Source organism: Bufo bufo, chromosome 4 (assembly GCF_905171765.1).
Source record: "Bufo bufo chromosome 4, aBufBuf1.1, whole genome shotgun sequence".
Classification (NCBI taxonomy): domain Eukaryota; kingdom Metazoa; phylum Chordata; class Amphibia; order Anura; family Bufonidae; genus Bufo; species Bufo bufo.
Genome location: NC_053392.1, coordinates 168,820,193 through 168,841,844, shown reverse-complemented (window position 1 = coordinate 168,841,844; position 21,652 = coordinate 168,820,193). Strand labels below are relative to the sequence as shown.

Sequence of the window (21,652 nt, the reverse complement as noted above, 5' to 3'; positions counted from 1 at the left end):
GGCCGCACTGAACCTGAGTGAAATAACACATGCTTCCTGCATCGCACATGTCATCAACCAAGTGGTGCAGCGCTTTCTAAATAAGTACACTGGCTTGTGGAAGGTGCTGGCATAGTCCAGGAGACTGTCCAAGCATTTCAGCCACTCTTACGCTATCCTGCACCTGCAGCGACAGAGCGGACTGCTGCTAAACTGTTTAATCCGCAACGTGCCAACTGGCTAGAATTTGACATTGCACATGCTCAAACATCTGTACGAGCAACAGAAAGCCGTGAACTATTTTGTCATGCACCAGACAGCCTCAGCAGTAGGGAGCATGTGTTGCTTCGAGGACAGGCAGTGGTAGCTCATCTGAGACGCCTATCGGGTGCTAAAGCCCTTCGAAGAGGCCACAAATTTTGTCAGCAGGAACAACTGTGGCATAAACAATGTCATCCCTCTCATATTTATCTTAGAACAGACGCTGATGCTCATGCAGCAGGAGACAACAGTGGAAGAAGAGCAGCTGACGCACCTTCCTGTCTGCCCTATAGCTGTATAGCAAACAAAGGGAATCTGCCATGGAGGAGGAGGATCATGAAGATGAGGAGCTATCACTGCAAGCTGTCTGATTATTACTGGATAGCCATGCTTTTAGACCCTCGCTACCAAGGCAAAATGGGGGAATGTTTTACTCTGGCAGAAAGGGAGGACAAATTACTACTACTACCAAAGAAACACTGTGTACGCAGCTTACCATAGCTTAACGAAAGCAGACGCCTGCTGCCAGCATATCTGAAAGGGAAGCCACTCCCCGCAGAGTTAAACCCCCCCTCCACAAACAGCAGAAGCCGCAGCAGCAGACATTTCAGTTTCTGAAACATGGTGGAGCAGTTTTTTCACGTGCCACACCTGGCTGAGGCCAGTCAGCAAGCCGACAGCTCCCGCCTCAGGGCTCAGGTTCAGGCCCGCCTAAACTATACCCAGTCTCTTTTGCATACTCTGTTCCCTGACCCCATGAACTTCTGGGCAGGCAAACTGGAAAAGTGGCCCAAACTGGCACAGCACACTCTTTATCCTCTTTCTTGCCCTGCCTCTCGTGTCATCTCAGAGAGGATTTTCATCTCCATTTGGGGTCTTGGGGCATGGTTTACCCAAATGGACCAAGTTGTCCCTTCGCCAGTGTCCAAACATCACTTTTGTCAAAATGAACCAAGCCTGGATTGAGGGGAATTTTCACATTCCTCCGACTGATTACGATGTATAGACCTTGCCCACCTCGTCTTGCTGGCGGTGCCCCATCTTGCCTCTGTTGCTGTCTGTCTGCCTATTATCACATTCTGTACAGCTGTTGCAGCCTGCATCATGCTACGTGTACTCAGTTTCCACAGGGTTTAAATTTTAAAATTCTTTGGGAGTGGGGGTGTATTCATTTAAGGTGCATCATGCCACAATCATCACTTTCCATGTACTCACTTTCCACACGGTTGAAATTTTAACATTTTCTTGGGGAGGGTTTAAATTGGAGCAGCATAAATATACGTGATTACTGTATTAATACAGACATTTTCTCACAGTCCAGGCAGGCTATATGCGATCAATAGAGCTCTCCTTGCTGCCGGTGCCCGATCTTGCCACTCTTGCTGTCTGTCTGCCTACCTGCCATCATGTTCTGTACAGCTGCTGCTACGGCCTGCGACATGCCACTAATGCCACCTATTATAAATAATTAATAAATAACCGAAAAGGGATAACAAGTTTTCCTAAAAATTATTGGGGTCAGTTATTAAACAGAAATACGCCTAAATTAGGTGTATTTTGCGCGCAGGTTGTGGCACAAAGGTCCTTTGCGCCGCAATCTGCAACTTGTCCCCACTCACTCCAGGTCTAAAAAAGGGGACGTGATGTGGGCAGGGGAGGAGACAGGCCAGCAGGCCCATCTCATTTACCATTTTCTACGCCTGTCTTAGGCATAGAAAATGGTCTAAATGTAAGACCACTAGGAAGCGGTCTTACATTTAGGTGGGTCCACCTCCAGCTATAGGGGATATTAAGACCGGCGTCATAATAAATGTGCCAGTCTTAATAAATGTGCCCCTATGAGTACTATGAGACTAGAGGGGGCTAAATACCAACTTTCAGGGCAAACGGAGCAACTTCAGTTTGGCCCTAACCTATTCAGTTCTGAACCAAACTTTTTACAAAATTCAACAAACCGGACCCAAAATCATTCTCGACTGGTTCGCTCATCTCTAGTACAGAGGCCAATGTACTGGTATATATTACATTTAAAAAATAAAGACTGTAGATTAAAGTTAATGGGCACCTTTGGGGGCAATTTTTTATAATTGCATTTTTACTCACATTTTCTTAAAGGGCTTCTGTCAGCCCACTAAACCTTTTTTTTTTTTTTTTGCTTACTTATAATCCCCACACTGCGATTTATGCCTACATAATCAAATTAATCATTTTGGTCCTGTAGATTTTGTTTAAAACATGCTTTTAAAATATGCAAATTACCTTGCTACCAGCAAGTAGGGCGGCTACTTGCTGGTAGCAGCCGCATCCTCCGATCCTAAAGACTCCCCCTGCGCATTGTGATTGACAGGGCCAGGGAACGGAATCGTTCTCTGCTGGCCCTGCCTGTTAGCATTCAAAATCTGGCGCCTGCGCCGCGGCCGTACCGGTCTTCAATCGGCGCAGGCGCACTGAGAGGCGGCCGCTCGCTCGGCCGCTCCATCCTCAATGCGCCTGCGCCGGGTGTAGATGTGACGTCATCTGCGCAGGCGCATTGAGGATGGAGCGGCCGAGCGAGCGGCCGCCTCTCAGTGCGCCTGCGCCGATTGAAGACCGGTACGGCCGTGGCGCAGGCGCCAGATTTTGAATGCTAACAGGCAGGGCCAGCAGAGAACGATTCCGTTCCCTGGCCCTGTCAATCACAATGCGCAGGGGGAGTCTTTAGGATCGGAGGATGCGGCTGCTACCAGCAAGTAGCCGCCCTACTTGCTGGTAGCAAGGTCATTTGCATATTTTAAAAGCATGTTTTAAACAAAATCTACAGGACCAAAATGATTAATTTGATTATGTAGGCATAAATCGCAGTGTGGGGATTATAAGTAAGCAAAAAAAAAAAAGGTTTAGTGGGCTGACAGAAGCCCTTTAAAGAGACCAGTAAAAAAAAAATGTAACAGTTTTTCTTCTACAGACTTCTGTTTCACTGCATCTGCAGACTATTTTTCTGCTTCACACTGAATCTAAATTTACATGGGGCGGTCGAGAAGGGGTAGCAGGGGTTCTAGAAGAATTTACTACTGATGAACTATCCTCTGGATAGGTAATCAGTATCTGATTGGTTGATAAGGCACCGGCGCTCGCAGTAGGTCACATGGCCTACTGTAGGTCACATGGCCTACAGTAGGCACAGCTCAGCCCCATTGCGATGAATGGGGCTGATCTGCAATACCACACACCGCCTCTATACAATGTACGGTGCTGTGTTTGGTGAGCTGTGAGAAGGCCACGGTGCCACTGGGAGCCCCTGGTGCCTGACTGATAGGTCATTAGTAGAGTTTAAGAAAACCATTTTAACACAGATTGTCATGCTGCAATGCATTTTGTATAACGGAACCCCCTAGAAGGATTGCTTCTAGGGGAGAGAATACAGCACCTCACAAAGGTACCATACAATGACTTATGGAGTGTCTACAGGTCCTTAGGGACCTTGAGTATTTTTCAGGGTAGATATTGCTGCTAAAGATAGAATAATGACATCATCAAAGTGCTTATCAATCATTAGGGCATTTTTTGCCTGTCCCCTCACTTACTTGCTCCCCGCTCTGTTCCATCTCCTGGTCTCCATTCAGCGATTTTTTTTGGTCCCCAGCCTGTAAACCTGCAGATAGGAACACATGCTTTGAAGAGGAAGCAGAGCACGCACCAGCGCTGCAACCCCTTCAAACAGCTGATCGACAGGAATGCTGGGAGTTGGACCCCCGCCGATCTGATTTTAATGACCTATCCTACGCATAGGTCACCAATATTCTGCTACTGTACAACCCTTTTAAACCATTGTGTAGTCCCAGTCTAAGGAAAATACTCCAAATGATGTAATGCTGAAGGCAGCCAGCAGGTGGCTCTGTGAAGTCCTACAATGTTGTATTTTCCCTTTCAGAGTTATTGAAAAGAGTGAGAAAAACTTAACCACTTCATTAACAGTGTAGTTTGGCTGCTGATGATCAATTTGAAGATTTTTGGTGTTTACTGTAACTGGTTAGTGTACAGTTTATTTTCATTAATATTTTGCATCAGTGTTTGTGTATTTAACATCTTTTTTTTTTAGGTTACTTTCACTCTGGCGTTTTGGCTTTCCGTTTGTGAGGTCCGTTCAGGGCTCTCAAAAGCAGTCGAAAACGGATCAGTTTGCATTCGAAGGCATTCGGAATGGAAAAAGATCCGCTCAGTTTGCATCAGTTCACTCTCCATTCCGCTTTGGAGACGGACACCAAAACGCTGCTTTTTGGTGTCTGTCTAATGAAACTGAGCCAAACGGATCCGTCCTGGCACGCAATGTAAGTCAATGGGAACGGATCCTTTTTCTCTGACACAATAGAAATCGGATCCGTCCTCCATTGACTTTCAATGGTGTTCAAGATGGATCCGTCATGGCTATAGAAGACATAATACAACTGGATCCGTTTATGACGGATGCATGAGTTTGTATTATAGTAAGGGAAGCGTTTTTCCAGATCTATGACGGATCCGCAAAAAATGCTAGTGTAAAAGTAGCCTTATTCTTGTTAGCCATTAACCCCTCAGGACAAGCCTATTTTGGGCATTTTCTATTTTGCCATTGTTGCATTCCAAGAACTATAACACTTTCATGTTTTTTACAGGATGAGCTGCATTCTTCAACGGCATTATTTTGAGGTACATATAGCTTATTGATTAACCTTTCTGGGGGAATGGGGAAAAAACTAAAATTCTGCTATTGATTTTTGCATTATAAATATTTTTGTATTCACCATGAGGCATACATAATGTATTATCTTTATTATATTATTATTTTACCTTCTGTGTCACCCCCATTTCCTTATAGATTGTAAGCTCTTGCGAGCAGGGTCCTCACTCCTAGAGTTCTAGTTGATTATTATCCTGTAATGTTGTGATGCCTTTTGATTTGTACATGAACCCTCTGAATTGTAAAGCGCTGCAGTGGCATATGGTGGCGCTATATAAATAAAGATTATTATTATTATTATTATTATTATTATTATTATTTAGGGTATTGTGATTACATTGATACCAAATGGCATGGGGCTTCATTTTTTCGCAGAACAAGCTGTAGTTTTTATTGGTAGCATTTTGGGGTACATAAGTCGTTTTAACAGTACAGAACAAAATACCTCCCAGCAGAACTAATTACCACAGTGCAGCACAATATACTGCCTCAGCAGAACCAATTACCACAGTGCAGCACAATACACTGCCTCAGCAGAACCAATTACCACAGTGCAGCACAATACACTGCCTCAGCAGAACCAATTACCACAGTGCAGCACAATACACTGCCTCAGCAGCACCAAATACCACAGTGCAGCACAATATACCGCCTCAGCAGAACAAATTACCACAGTGCAGCACAATATACTGCCTCAGCAGAACCAATTACCACAGTGCAGCACAATATACTGCCTCAGCAGAACAAATTACCACAGTGCAGCACAATACACTGCCCCAGCAGAACCAATTACCACAGTGCAGCACAATACACTGCCTCAGCAGAACCAATTACCACAGTGCAGCACAATATACTGCCTCAGCAGAACCAATTACCACAGTGCAGCACAATATACTGCCTCAGCAGAACTAAATACCACAGTGCAGCACAATACACTGCCTCAGCAGAACCAATTACCACAGTGCAGCACAATATACTGCCTCAGCAGAACCAATTACCACAGTGCAGCACAATACACTGCCTCAGCAGCACCAAATACCACAGTGCAGCACAATATACCGCCTCAGCAGAACAAATTACCACAGTGCAGCACAATACACTGCCTCAGCAGCACCAAATACCACAGTGCAGCACAATATACTGCCTCAGCAGGACCAATTACCACAGTGCTGCACAATACACTGCCCCAGCAGAACCAAATACCACAGTGCAGTACAATATACTGCCCAGCAGAACCAAATACCACAAGGTAGCCCAAAATACTGGCCAAGCAGAACCAAATACCACAGTGTAGCACAATATACTGCCTCAGCAGAACCAAATATCATAGTGCCGCACAATACACTACCTCAGCAGAACCAAATACCACAGTGTAGCACAATATACTGCCCCAGCAGAACCAATTACCACAGTGCAGCACAATACACTGCCTCAGCAGCACCAAATACCACAGTGCAGCACAATATACTGCCTCAGCAGAACCAATTACCACAGTGCAGCACAATATACTGCCTCAGCAGCACCAAATACCACAGTGCAGCACAATATACTGCCTCAGCAGGACCAATTACCACAGTGCTGCACAATACACTGCATCAGCAGAACCAAATACCACAGTGCAGTACAATATACTGCCCCAGCAGAACCAAATACCACAAGGTAGCCCAAAATACTGACCAAGCAGAACCAAATACTACAGTGCAGCAAAAAAGCCACAGTATGAAACTAGATCTCGTCCTGAGGACGACAATACAGTTGAATTCGGGAGGACAGCTGCAGCCAGTGGCAAGGTGCATAAGTGCCTGATGCTCCTACATTAATTAATGCTGAGAGCATCAGATCTTTATACATCTGGCTGGTGGCCGAGGAGGGCCTGGGTTGCCCTCTTGGTATTGGCTCACTGGGAAATTTCCCTGTAGGGTCTACAGCCAGTCAGCCCATGCTTCCCTTAATAAACTGGGAACCTGAGGATCTACCCAGAGGTACTCTCACACAGCTTATACATTTAATGCCATACCTTGCTGTGCAGGTATTGAATTTTACCCTCCCTTTAAAATATATAAGGGACTCATCTATACAGAATTTTTTTTCGGTGTGTACACCTTAGCTAAGTGGACAAGGAATGACCTAATTTTAAATAGATGGTCAAATCTCAGTTCATTTCTGGATGAGTATGGGTGGGTGCATTTTCATTGTAATGCAAAAAATTCAGACTTGATTGACATACATTCGTTTGGCCCACCATTAAATTTTCTAAATTCACAGAAAAAAATAAAAGATTTTGAAAAAAACTATTTCTGTGAAGCCCACAGTGTCAACCTGAGCTGCTCAGAAACTCAGGTCTTTGAGGCTGATAATCCTTAGGGGGTGGGGTCCATATGGGATCACTCTGGGTAGCTGCCATAGCTGTTATCCTGGGGAGCCATCCTGAGGGTCCCTCAGCATTGGATGATGACAAGAAGGAATAGGACAAGGGGAATGTAGGATCCTCTTCTCTCTCGCTGACTGTATCAGAGGCAGCGATGGAATATGTGTCCTCAGCTGAATACTGTCTTTGGGATGATTGGGACATATCTATTTCTATAGGGTTTTGTAAATGTGTATGATTTAACACATGTAAATCAGTGGCATACCTTCAATAAAGGCATTGCTACATGGCCTGGGGGAGCGAGGCTCGGCGCTGATCTTCCGCCACTATGAGGAGCTCAGGACAAAGACATTATTATAGCTTCCATTGCACTGTAAACTCCTATGCACTGTGCTCCCCCTAGTGGTAGCTGCAAGGCAGACAGCTTTGTAGTATGTGAAGTGAAGCTGTTATCAATGTATTTATACCAGTTGTCTGGTGTAAATACATTAAGAAAGATGCTGTTCAGGACTACTTTCATATTTTTTTAAACATGTTCCATTTTTTCCGAAGTTGGATACGGTGGGTTAGGCAGAGGATGACTTTTTTAAATAAAATTTTTTTAAATTAACATTTATTTTGCGTAATAGTAAAAATCATAAATTCATTAGAAATCTGGAGCCCTGGGCTTTGTGTTCCTCATTGCTTGGGAGTGTTTGACACATGTGTTCTGGGATATTGGTGGCACAGAGGGGGGCCATGCTAAGTTTTGCTATGGGGCCCTATGGGATCTGTGTAGGGCCCTGGTGTAAATTGTGCATTAATTTTATTTATTCACAGTATTCACATGTGTAGTGTGTCACACACGTGAAGGGGCTGGTAATAAATTTGAAATACAATTTAGAAGAAAGGAAAAAAATGAAAAATAAATTGATCGGCAAATTTACTAACAGAAAAAAGTTGTATTTTACACAGTAAAAAAAAAAAAAACTGCACCACAAACTGAGCATAGATACGATCAGAGATGGAGGTCACTGATTAGTGCTCAACGGGTGCAGGACACACGCAGGCAGATGGTTTGTGTGCATGCAAAAACCTGTAGTATAAAAATATACTACTGTAAAAAATCTGAACCAACACTTCTATCTACCCCAAAAACTATCTACCACAATTTTTTTTTTTTTTTACACAAAATAAAAAATCCCTGCGCCGAACATTGACCACAGATACAATCAGTAATGTACTGTACTGATTAGCAGCCGCAGGACACATAGAGGAAAGTTGGTGCAAAAAGAGAAGAGAAGACAGAATCTCTTTATTAGCACCTCTGCCTTCTCCTTTACTTGGTGAATAGCACTCAATGATTGCTCTGTAGTGAATAAAGGAAGCGGCTACCATCACGTTATTGTTGGGTGTATTGAAGGCAGGGCAGAGCTGCAGGGTCTTAGCAGACCATCATTAGCACTGTCTGTGTAAAACAGGCCATGTCCATAGCTTAGGGGAGCACAATACTTGGCTTACCCTGGGCACTGGCAAACCATGCTACACTACTGATGTCAAGGAGCAGGAAGAAGTTAAAAGTTATATCTACTGACAAGAAATGCCTGAATGCAGCCAACTGTAGACTGAAGAGATGATTGATGTCCATATGAAAACTCTATTAAGTCTGGATATATTGTGTAGTGTAGCACAAGGATCAGCACAGACACTAGGTTCAGTCGAGGATGCAGATATTGAAAGCCTGAGATGAGTGTGTATGGGTCTCCCGGGACATTACAGGATGAGCTGTGCATTTTCCAATAGACAGTGAATTAAAATGGGAATGTTGCCCGTTTCTGGAATTTCATCTCCACCAGTGAGGCAGAAGGCATTTACTTAGAGAAGAAGCATCTATCAGGTTACACAAAGGTGCCATCTGCTGCCCGAGTCATCAAGTCAAAGGGAAGAAATAAGGAATAGCACTTTGTTCTTTATGCCGGCTCATATTAGGAGCTCCTATGGCTTGCCTATATCTTGGGTAAATTCAAGTCTCCTCTATGCACTCCACTGATAATTGGATTTAAGATAGCTGCAGACTTTTGGTGCAGTCATGCCTAAACTGCCGAAGAAAGTTCTCTTCTGTCTGGCTGGCACACTAAGCTTCGCCTGTGCCCTGGCAATTGCAGCTGCATTAGGCATTCAGCTATGGGTAAAAGGAACAGTATTGTGTAAGACAGGAGCCCTCTTAGTTAATGCTACAGGAGATGAACTGCACATGTTTACTGGGGAGATCGAGTACGGCCTGTTCTATGGACAGCGGGTGAAGCAGTGTGGACTTGGTGGGAGACCTACTACATTTTCATGTAAGTAGCACCCTTGGTGTTGTGTCTTTGTGTCTTATTTGATATTATTGGACGAAATAAGCACTGTGCAGTTTTACATGCAAAACCTTAATATAGCTGAGAAAATGAGCATGGCACTCTGTTATAATTCATCTCCCAAATGGAAATCTAGTTTTTGTCTATGGCTATAGGGTTATATGTATCACTCTCCATAAATGTCCCCAAATCTGAACATTGCACCAATAAGTCTACTAGGAAATATACATCTACGTATGTGTCTGTGTGTGAGTTTCTGTTTATGTGGCTGGGTGTGATGAGGCCTGGACAGTTGGGTCATTTCTTGAACCTATATACTTTATTCTAAGTATTGGGCTTTCGTTTAGGCTCGGACTACACGATGGCTAAACGTGGCGCATAAATCATGGTAAAAATGTAGTCGCAATGTGACTTCACTTGTTCCTTAAAGGAAAAAATCATGTAAGGGTCCATTCACACGTCCGTTTTTTCTTTCCTGATCTGTTCCGTTTTATGCGGAACAGATCTGGACCAGTTCTGTACCCATTCATTTTCAATGGGTCCTGGAAAAAATCGGACAGCACAATGTGTGCTGTCCGTTTCCGTTGTTCCGTTCCGCATGTCCGAAAAAATATAAAACTTGTCCTATTCTTTTCCGCAAAAATCGGATCCTGGTACAATACAAAGTCAATGGATCCGCAAAAAACGGAAGACATTCGTATGTCATTACGTATGTCATCCGTTTTATGCGGATTCCGCTCCTGGAAATAAAATTTTTATTTTATAAACTTTTATTCACTTTTTTTTTTCAATTTTTTTTCAAAGAAATCCAAACAACTTTATTTGCTTATTGAAATTTATACATGTTTCCGTTTTTTGCGGATCCGCAGAAAACGGATGACATACGGAAACATTTTCAGGAACGACGGATCCGCAAAAAACGGACCGAAAATCGGGATTTAGAAAAATACTGACGTGTGAATGTAGCCTAAATGTGTGAATGTTGCAAATTTTAGAAGACAGGTGAAATATTTGGGATAGACACAAGGTCACTGAAGACTTTTCCTCCATAATCATGAGAGTCGCCTTCTGACTGCAATTCGCACATCCCATGAGGAACAATCAATAAGTTTAGGGCTCTGTCCATTATATTATAAATTGTCACAGTTATATATGTAAAGTAAAATATGCTTCTATAGCTGACACAGTTTCTGAGTACTACCGGTATTCTATTTTTTCTAATGCTTTCTCAAATATAATATTTGAGTTGTCTGGAGAAGATTTATGGGACAAATTCACTGAAATGTGACAAATGTGTATATGTTTGTTTACTATATATTTGACTAATTGTTCCCAAAAACCAGCTACAATCCTTGACGTATATCACATAAAGCAACGCAATAAGAAGCAGGGTACTCTTTGCAAAAAATGGCATATTTTCTATATAAATCTAAAACTAGGTACATATTGTGTTCTGTAATTACAGCTGGCAAGCTGAATATACACCCACACACCACAGTATGCTTATACAGTTCCACTGGATTCTCAATAATCCCCAATGCATTGGTATTCAAAAGTATTCATTTGTATTTTCAGTCCAGTCCAGGCTGTGGGATTCCAATGTCTAATTGGCAAAAATATTTCAAAAGAAAGGATTTTTTGTCATACATTTGAATATTAAAGTCTATGGGTGTTTGTGTCATGGGATTTTCCTGTATAAATTGCACAGTACATTACGATGAAATAATTCCTTGGGGTAGGCTCATGTCTGCGATCAGTAACTCTGGTAGTCTGTTCCAGCAGAGACGCAGACTACCGGAGTTACCGTATCCAGCATAGCCAGCCATTATAGTGAATTGGGACCTGGAGGGGAACCTGTGGTTTTCCAGCATAAATGCCGGCTTTCTGCTGGAAAAATAGCACAGTACCTCGAGTAGTCTTTTTTTGGCAGAGGAGCAAACTAACGGAGTTACTGTAACCATCGGAAAGCCGGCATTTAGGCTAGGACTACACAACGACATTTGTCGCGCGACATTTTGTTGCACCAATGTCACGCGCCAATTTTTATAATGGCAGTCTATGGTGTCGCACTGCAACATGCAACATGCTGCTACTGCGACACGACAGTCGCAGAAAAATCCATCTCGCATTGCAGTCGCAGGATGTCGCATGATGCAGTGCGACACCATAGACTACCATTATAAAAATTGTCGCGCGACATTGGTGCGACAAATGTCGTCGTGTAGACCTATCCTTATGCTACGCCAGATATGGCAACTCTGGTACTCAAATATATATTCAAAAAGTCTCGCGTATGCAGTGTTTTTTTTTTTTTGGTTTTTTTTTCAGTTTTTGGCCAAATAGTGTTTGATCACAGCTGAATTTTTTTAATGGCCTTCTTTTTTTATGTCTTGCACTTTCGTATAGGAAAGGGTGTTCCTCCTGTATTGTCACTTCTGTAGAGCAGTAAGAAAAAAATGCATTAGTAAAAAAAAACTAAAATTTAAAAAAAATGTTTGCCTATAAGCCATTAAAAACCGCAACACACGTGTTTTTTCATGCAGGATAAGAAAATCAATGGATGTCTATGGAACAAAAACACGACACCACAAACAGATCACAATGCGTTTAAAAAAAAATGCTTCTGAGAGACAAACAACATAACTCCAGGGTCAACTAGTGTCACGGTTTGCGTAAAAAAAAACAAAAAAACTAAGATTTCACTTTCTAAGGGCTCATGCACACGACCATATGTATTTTGCAGTCTGCAAAAAATACGGATGACGTCCGTGTGCATTCCGTATTTTGCGGAACGGAACAGCTGGCCCCTAATAGAACAGTCCTATCCTTGTCCGTTATGCGGATAATAATAGGACATGTTCTATTTTTTTGCAGAATGGAAATACGGACATACGGAAACAGAATGCACACAGAGTAACTTCCATTTTTTTTGCGGACCCACTGGAATGAATGGTTCCGCATAAGGTCCAAAAAAAAAACAGAACAGACACGGAAAGAAAATACGTTCGTGTGCATGAGCCCTAAACTGTACTTCAAAAGTGAAGTGAAATGAACAAGCAAATGCGTATAGATACATTTACACTTCATACCTTGCCTGATTTACTATAGGTACACTATAATAGAAAGTCTTTTTTTTTTTTTATTTGCCTCCCACGTGCTGCTCTAAGTGTAAGGCCTCATGCACACGACCGTGCCGTTTTATGCAGTCCGCAAACCGCGGATCCCCCAAAAAACTGAGGCCGCCCGTGTGCTTTCCGCAATTTGCGAAACGGGCGGCCCATTGTAGAAATGCCTATTCTTGTCCGCAAAACGGACAAGAATAGGACATGCTATATTTTTTTTGCGGGGCCTCGGAACGAAGCAACGGATGCGGACAGCACATGGAAGGGAATGGGTCCGGATCCGATCCGCAAGAACTGCGGCTCGGATGCGGACCATAACTGAATCCCAATCAAGGCACATATGAGGCTGATTTAAGGCTAATGTTTTATATGTTCTTTATTATACAGAAATACGCCTATAATAGGTGTATTTCTGGCGCAGATTGCGGCGCAAAGGTTATTTGTACCGAAATATGCAACTTTTTTTCCCACTGTCGCCAGGTCTAAAAGAGTGGGCATGGCGTGGGTGGGGAAGGGGACAGGCTGGTAGGCCCGTCTCATTCATAATTTTCTACACCTGGTTTAGGCATAGAAAATGGTCTAAATGTAAAACAAGGAGGCTGTCTTCCATTTAGAACTGGAGCTGGATGCGCCAAAGTTATGTAGAGGCCTGCACCTCTTCATAACTTCAGCGGATCCACTGCCAGATATAGGGGTTATTAAGACTGCTGTCTAAAACGCCAATCTTAAAAAAATTACCCCCTTATCTCTGTCTTTATGGCACAAAATGTGTGAGTTTTTGCTGGCAGAAAGCTGTCTTAAGTAGTTCAATAAATCCCCTCCTCAGAATAGACTGTTTTCTAAGTAGAGAAGTAGAACAGTAAAAGCAATTACCTGCCGAGCAGTATTGATTGAAATAGGTATTGAATACTGCTGCTAAATTGGTCATTGACAATTTGCTGAGAGCAATTATCTGTCCTAACCCCTGAGATCAGTTATTTCCTCATATTGTCTGTAGTTTCTACTGTATACATATATATATATATATATATATATATATATATAATATATTTCTGTGGAAGATATATAAGCTTTGTGCCATTTGCCTTTACGTATTACTTATTAAGTATCAGCAAATTCCAGAAGTTATGCAACGCTAGGTAACTATATACTGAGAGCCTGGCGTGCTGTAATAGGATAGTGAGATTATTATCTAACACTGTCAGAGCTGCATTTAGACTTCATGCTGCCAGAGCCATGCTGTCACAGTGGGGAGTGGGGGAAATCCCCACCGTACAATGTCAGGTATAACGGGGAAGCAGCTACGCCAGGATCATTGCGACCCTAATCCTCGCCCTAACTCCTAACCGTAAGAGCGGACCTTGATAGTAGGACGGCTCATACCCTGGACACCTTTGGCCCTGAGTCGCCCTGAGAATCCCTCACATAGGAGCAGGGGAGAGACAACCTGTTCTTCCCAGACACAGAGGAACAGGAGTCTCAAATGGCCTAGCTGCAGGGAAAAGTGGAAGACTGAATACAGCAACAGAGTCGGCAGGTAAGAACACCAGACAACACGCTTACCTGCCGCTGCCACCATGACTGGAACCCGTGCATACGTACAGGAGCCCACACACCAAACAAGACTCTGTACAAACAACACCACACAGGTATCTAGCACACCTGATACTGCCTGGGCCCCATACAGCAAGGTGCACGGCAGCCCCAGGCAGCACTGCATACAGACTTATGGTTCACCCCTCCGGGAAACCAGCCCCCTCACGGAGGTAGACAAGTAAATGTCTAGCATACATGCTGGATGACAACACTAAACACACCAAGCATGGAACAAAGCTAGACATAACAACACACCACATACCTAACCCCACACCAAACATACACCACATGTAAGGGAGGGATGACATAGCTGGAGAACTCGGGATGACATCGATGTCCTACAAGGTGGCCCTCAAGGACTAGGCAGACAGAACACCCTGGACTGGAGCAGAGCTCCAGCACCAACGATGGCTGGAGTACCAATGACTCCAGCCAGGAAGCCACAGGTAATGAAACCCAAGTGACCACACCCAGTCATGGAGTTAACCCTTCCAGCACCAGACAGCGGCAGGAAACTACTAAAAGCTCTGGCTGCTCTTACGGGCAGGCATCCATGCCGGGTAAGGGCAGTATGGTGTCTTTTCGCCCCCCCTGCAGCTCCAAGCGCTAAGATTGGCTGATCAATGAAGACCGGCACATCGCAGCGCCAGAAGCAGTAGGAAGCTGCGGGGCAGGGGGTGGGGTCAGCACCGGTCTCCTCCGAGGTCAGACAGGGGACTCTAGTGTTTAGTGTCCCCTGCCAGCGCTGCAATTGGCTGGAACACTCCAGCCAATGGCAGTGCTATAGTAGCACAGGAAAGGGCAGAACCTCTCTGCAGGCACCCATTCTAGCTGTTGACTGCATGCAGAGAGGTTCTGTGCTTCTCTATGCTGCTTGTTAGCATGCTGGTACTTGTGGTGCACCACCACCTCAATTTAAGCTTTTCCTGCTGAAAGAAGAAAGAGAAAAAGAAGAAGAACATCTGGAATTGCTACACTGATTTATTTATTTTTTCATTTGCAGCTGTTCTAGATCCCTAAACCACCCTCTATCCCTGTCCGGATTTTGAGGGCTGCTCCGGAATACAGATAAACGGTGCAGGCTTCATTGAACTAGATTTTTTGGCCCAAACCATTTTATACGCCCAACAATTCATTTCTCAGAATCCTACATTGGCATACGCTAGACCCCTAGGTTGGACCCCAGTAAGTGCAGCAGAGATGAAGTTTTGGGGACTTGTGCTGCATATGGGCGTTGTAAAGAAGGGAAACGTTAGACAATATTGGAGTTCAGACATTTTCTACCAGACTCCAATTTACAGTAAGACCATGACCCGGAAGCGATTTGAGTCAATTTGGAAATTCCTACACTACAACAACAATGCACAGTGCCCACTAGTGAAGATTGAGCCAAAGTATTCGGGTGTACGGCCCAAACATATTGCTATATTCGTGTTCTCGGCCGAGCACCCGAGTATAATGGAAGTCAATGGGAGACAACCAGGCACCCACTGCTCTGAAGAGGGGAGGGTGTCTGGTCCATTGGAAAAAGTCAGAAAGTGAATAGAAACACCACCGAAATGGATCGGGAACAGCATGGGGATGATGTCTGGATGCATCTTTGGCTCCCAGGTCGCTGCTGGGAACCATATTGTCCGAGTTGTACGCCACTTTTACAGACTGACAAAAATATGCACAAAAATTGTTAGGAAACATTCTTTTCTGTATATTAATTTGTATATAAAGTGCAAGTGCTGCAAAAAATTACAAGCAAGAGGCACTACGAAACAGCCTGTATATCACATAAAGGAGGGCATCATACACACCCTTGAAAAATTATGATTGATGGCCTGCTGGTGACCCTCAAAAACATTTGAAGCAAGGGCCTACTGATCTTACCATCTAAAACCTTAGGGGCGAGGGCCTGCTGCCACATTGGTGACTCTAGATAACCTCTGGGCGATTGCACGTGACGGGGACGATCCATTTGGATGTCTGCCCTATCAACTTTTGATGTTCTTTTCTGAGCCTACCATGGTGATAACGGGTAACGGGGAATCAGGGTTCGATGCCGGAGAGGGAGCTTGAGAAAGGGATACCAAATCCAAGGGAGGTCAATGGCTAAAATCGGATTGCCTGTTGTTGCCTTGCCCCTTTTTTCCCCTAATTGTGAACCACCCAGAGAGGGTGGGACAAGTTATTAAAGCTGAAGCATCCAAGGAAGGCAGCAGGCGTGCGGAAATTACCCACTCCCGACTCAGGGAGGTAGTGATAATAAATAACAATACAGCACTCCTAAGCGGCCCTGTTATTGGAATGAGTACACTTTCCGTTAACAAGGTTCTATTGGAGGGAAAGTCTGGTGCCAGCAGCCAACTTGCTCCCGGCCTTCACAACGTTCACCCAGTGTGCCATCATGGTGAGGATTGTGTTGACCAGACTCTTGGCTTCTGAGACTGGACTTGTAGGTGAGGGCCTGCTGACGCTTTGTTGACTCTAGATAACTTCCAGGTGACCACACGTCCCCGTGATGGTGACAATCCATTTGGATGTCTGCTCTATCAACTTTGGAGCAATTTTTCAACAAGGACCTTCTGGTATAGCACCGTTTTTCTTGTCCTCTCCTCCAGAGGAATTAGAGATGAGAAGTTCTCTTTGTAGCGGGGGTCGAGAAGGGTGAACAACCAGTAATCCGTGTTGTCTAAAATGCATATAACGCGCGGGTCGGGGGAAAGGCAGCCTAACATGAAGTCAGCCATGTGTGCCAGAGTACCAACAGGCAAGACTTTGCTGTCGTCATCAGAAGGGGAGCTGACCCTGTAAAACATTATATGTGAGGGCCTGCAGTTGAGCTGACCCTGTAAAACATTATATGCGAGGGCCTGCAGTTGAACTGGCCCTGTAAAACATTATATGCGAGGGCCTGCAGTTGAGCTGGCCCAGTAAAACATTAGGAGCGAGGGCCTGCTGGTGAGCTCACCCTGTAAAACATTATATGCGAGAGCGTGCAGTTGAGATGGCCCTGTAAAACATTATATGCGAGGGCCTGCAGGTGAGCTGACCCTGTAAAACATTAGGAGCGAGGGCCTGCTGGTGAGCTCACCCTGTAAAACATTATATGCGAGGGCCTGCTGCTGAGCTGACCCTCTAAAACATTAGGGGCGAGGGCCTGCTGGTGAGCTGACGCTCTAAAACATTATATGCTAGTGCCTGGAGGTGAGCAGATGCTGTAAAACATTATATGCAAGTGCATGCTGTTCAGCTGACCCTATAAAAAATTAAAGTGGAGGGAATATATACAATCTGGATGAGGAGAAAACATTCAACCATATACTCTTTTTTTGTGGTGGAAAAGGTGCATGGGAATACACTACAGTAGATTGGGTACATTATAAATGATAGATTGAAATTGCCTTTATGTTCATCATCAGCTCAGCTCTCCTCTGGTGGTGTTGAGAAGTCAGGGGCAATCCAGGCCTTGTTCATTTTTATCTGAGTCAACCTGTCAGCATTGCCAGTGGACAAGCGGATACGCTTATCTGTTATAATGCCACCAGCAGCACTAAATACACGCTCAGACAAAACGCTGGCGGTAGAGCAGGCCAGCACCTCCAAGGCATAGAGCGCACCTCTCCAGCTTGGACACCCAGTAGTTCTAAGGCACTGAGGGATCATTTAGGACGCTGACACGGTCTGCTATTTATTCCTTCACCATCTTCCAAAACTTTTCCCTCCTTGTACAACTACGCCGCGCTTCAGGTTGTGGTTGCTGGTGGAGTGTCGTGAAAGTGTCCTATGCCTTGGAGAGTGTTGCCCTGCCTTTGTTGGAACTGCTGTGTGTTCCCTTTGTCTCCCTTCCTCGGTTGCCTAAGGAAGTACGGACTCTGCCGGCCGTGTTGTGAGATGGAAACTTTTGGAGCAATCTCTCAAATACCTTCTGGTATTGCACCGTTTTACTCGTCCTCTCCACCACAGGAATAAGAGATCAGAAAATCTCTTTGTAGCGGGGGTTGAGAAGGGTGAACACTCGTAATCCGTGTTATCTAAAATGCGTATAACGCGAGGGTCCCTGGAAAGGCAGCCTAACATGAAGTCAGCCATGTGTGCCAGAGTACCAACAGGCAAGACGTCAATGTCGACATCAGGATGACTCTCTATTTCCCCATCCTCCTCCTCCTCTTCTGCCCATCCACGCTGAACAGATGGAATTAAAATTCCATGGGTACTACCCTCTGTAGCAGAGGCAACTGTCTCCAGCTCCTCCTCCTCATGGTCCAATTCGCGCTGAGAAGACAAACTGTGGGTGGTCTGGCTATCACTCTGTGTAATGTCCTCCCCCATTTCCTGGTCTGCCACATTCAGAGCGTCGTCCGTAATTGTGAGCAGCGATCGTTTGAGTAGACAGCAGTGGGATGGTTACGCTGATAATAGCGTTATCGCCACTAACCTTCTGTGTGGATTCATCAAAGTTTTTTAAAACCTCACAGAGGTCTGACATCAATGCCCACTCCTCGCTTGTGAATAGTGGCAGTTGGGCGATGACCATGTTGCAGATGGTAATCCACAACTTCCCTCTGCTGCTCACAAAGCCTGGCCAACATTTAGAACGTAGAGTTCCAGCACATGCTCACGTTGCACAACAGTTGGCGAGCTAGAAGCCACAAGCGCTGCTGCAGCGTTGACAGACCGGCTGAAGCTGTGGACGACTTGCGGAAATGGGCACACACGCAGCGCGCCTTCACTAGTAGCTCTGGCAAATTGGGGTAGGTTTTGATAAACCGCTGAACCACTAAGTTTAAGACGTGGGCTAGGCATGGGATGTGTGTCAGGTTGCCGAGCTCCAAAACCACCACCAAGTTACGGCCATTGTCAGACACAACCATGCCTGGTTGTAGGTTGAGTGGCGAGAGCCACAGCTCGGTCTGGTCCCTTGTACCCTGCCACAGCTCTGCGGTGGTGTGCTGTTTGTCCCCTAAACAGATCAACTTCAGCACGGCCTGTTAACGTTTACCCACAGCAGTGCTACACTGCTTCCAGCTAGCGACTGATGGCTGATTGCTTCTGGAGGTGGAAGTGGAGGAGGAGGAGAAGTGGGGGTTGGAGCCAGTAACATAGCTGCTGGCGGAGACCCTGATGGATGTAGGGCCCACAATCCTGGGAGTGGGTAGCACTTGTACATGTGTCCGTGGTTAAGTGGACCTTCCCAGTAACTGCGTTGGTCAGGGCACTGGTGATGTTCTGGGACACACGCTGGTGTAAGGCGGGCACGGCACACCGTGAAAAATAGTGGCGGCTGGGGACTGTGTACCGAGGGACGGCCGCCGACATCAGGCTGCGGAAGGCCTCAGTGTCCACAAGCCTAAATAGCAATATTTCAAGGGCCAGTAATTTCGGAAGTTGCGCATTTAGTGCTATGGCCTGTGGGTGGGTATTTGCGCTTGCGTTCAAATGACAGTGTTATGGACATTTGGACGCTGCGCTGGGACAGGGAAGTGAATGTTGTTGCTGATGGTTCATGCAAAGGTCCAGGTGCAGGGCGAGGGGCTTCCGGGCTTGACCCTTTGACAGGGGATTGGCCAGCAGTGCGTAACACAGGGGAAGAGGAGGCAGTGGTGTGACCCGCAGACCCAGATTGTGGACCCAGACGTTCGGCCCACTTTTTAGGGGGCTTGGATGCCATGTGAGGATCTTGCTGGTGGTGGTGAGGTTGCTAGTGTTCACGCCCCGGCTCATTTTGGTTCGGCACAGGTTGCAAACTACCACTCTTTTGTCGTCTGCACTTTCCTCAAAAAAGCGCCATACAGCGAACACCTACCCCTTGGCAAGGTAGATTTACGCATGGGGGTGCTCGGTTTAACGGTTGCGGGCCTGTTTGGTGTGGGCCGACTTCTCCCTTTTGCAACCCCACTGCCTCTTCCAGCCTGTTGCGGTGCTGTGGATCCCTCTCCCTCTGTACTGCTGTCCTCGCTCGGCTTTTCAGCTTCCCATGTTGGGTCAGCTTCCCATGTTGACAACTGTGTCTCATCATTATCCACCTCGTGATTGAATGTTTGCCGTTCACCACCGTCATCTTCTTAAGATTGTGAAGGTTCAAGAGGTTGGGAATCAGGGCACAATATCTCAGGTCCCTCTTCAAGCATGCTGGGCGCGAGGGCCAAATGTAATAGTGGCGCTGGAAAAAGCTCCTCTGAATATCCGAGTGTGGGATCACTCGTTTGGCAAGACTCTCCATGGTGAGAGGAAGGATGATCAGAGTGAGGATTCGGTTGACCAGACTCTTGGCTACAGAGACTGGACTTGGTGGAAGAGAGGGTGGTACTTAACCGACTGGAAGCATTATCTTCAGCAATCCAGCCGACCAACTGTTCGCACTGGTCCGACTTGGACAGTGTTGTCCTGCGCTGCCCAGCTAAGTTGGACATGAAGCTGGGTACGGTAGATTAATTTTTTTTCTGGTGCACTGGCAGCAGGCACAGTTTCATTGCGCCCAGGCCCACGGCCTCTGCGTGCACCATCAGCATCACGCCCACTTTCCCGTCCCTTAGTACTCGCCTTCTTAATTTTAATGGTTTTGTCACTAGATGTGGCGCAGATTGGTTTACAGTCTGCTAAAGACACAGTTTTCTGATGCAGGACAGTATATGTCACAGAAACCCACAGAATATGGACACTAGATTAGGCCCAGATTAATGGAATTTGCCCTAAAGAAACTGTTTTCGGATGGCGTACTGTATATGTCACAGCAAGCCACACACTATGGACACTAGATTAGGCCCAGTTTATTGGAATTTGCCCTAAAGAAACAGTTTTTGGATGGAGTACTGTATATGTCACGGATGTGTATTACATGCACACACTACAGAGACAGTAGATGAGGACTGACCCTTGATTATTTAAATTTACGCTAAAGAAAGTTTTCGGATGGCGTACTGTATATGACAGGGAGGTGTATTAAACGCACACTTTAGACAATAAATGTGGCGCTGATTATTTGAATTTACACAAAAGGACAGTCTGCGGATGATGTACAGTATATGTCACTAATAGGTATTAAAGAAAAATATCTTGCTGCTGTCAAACACACGCACAGTAGTCCTTAAAAGGACTTTGGGGTCTTTGAAAAGTTTTTGGTAGTAAAAACAGCAAATTTCTCTCCCTGCACTATCTGTCCCTTCCTCAGTAGGGATGTCCCTGAGACTGATCAATTTAGCGCAGGTAAAAATATATTGCTGCTCAAAAACACACACACAGTAGTCCTTAAAAAGGACTTTTGGGTCTTTGAAAAGCTTTCTGCAAATAATAACAGAATTTCGCT

General features: G+C 45.2%; 1 protein-coding gene across 1 annotated transcript in view; it reads left to right on the top strand.

The window, feature by feature from the left end:
• Window positions 1–9,372: 9,372 nt before the first annotated feature.
• The window catches only part of CLRN1 (clarin 1), a 47,354-nt gene continuing 35,074 nt past the window's right edge, over window positions 9,373–21,652 (top strand). Inside the window, exon 1 of the mRNA XM_040431048.1 lies at window positions 9,373–9,625. Coding sequence (XP_040286982.1) covers window positions 9,373–9,625 — 253 coding nt within the window. The remainder of the gene's footprint in view (window positions 9,626–21,652) is intronic.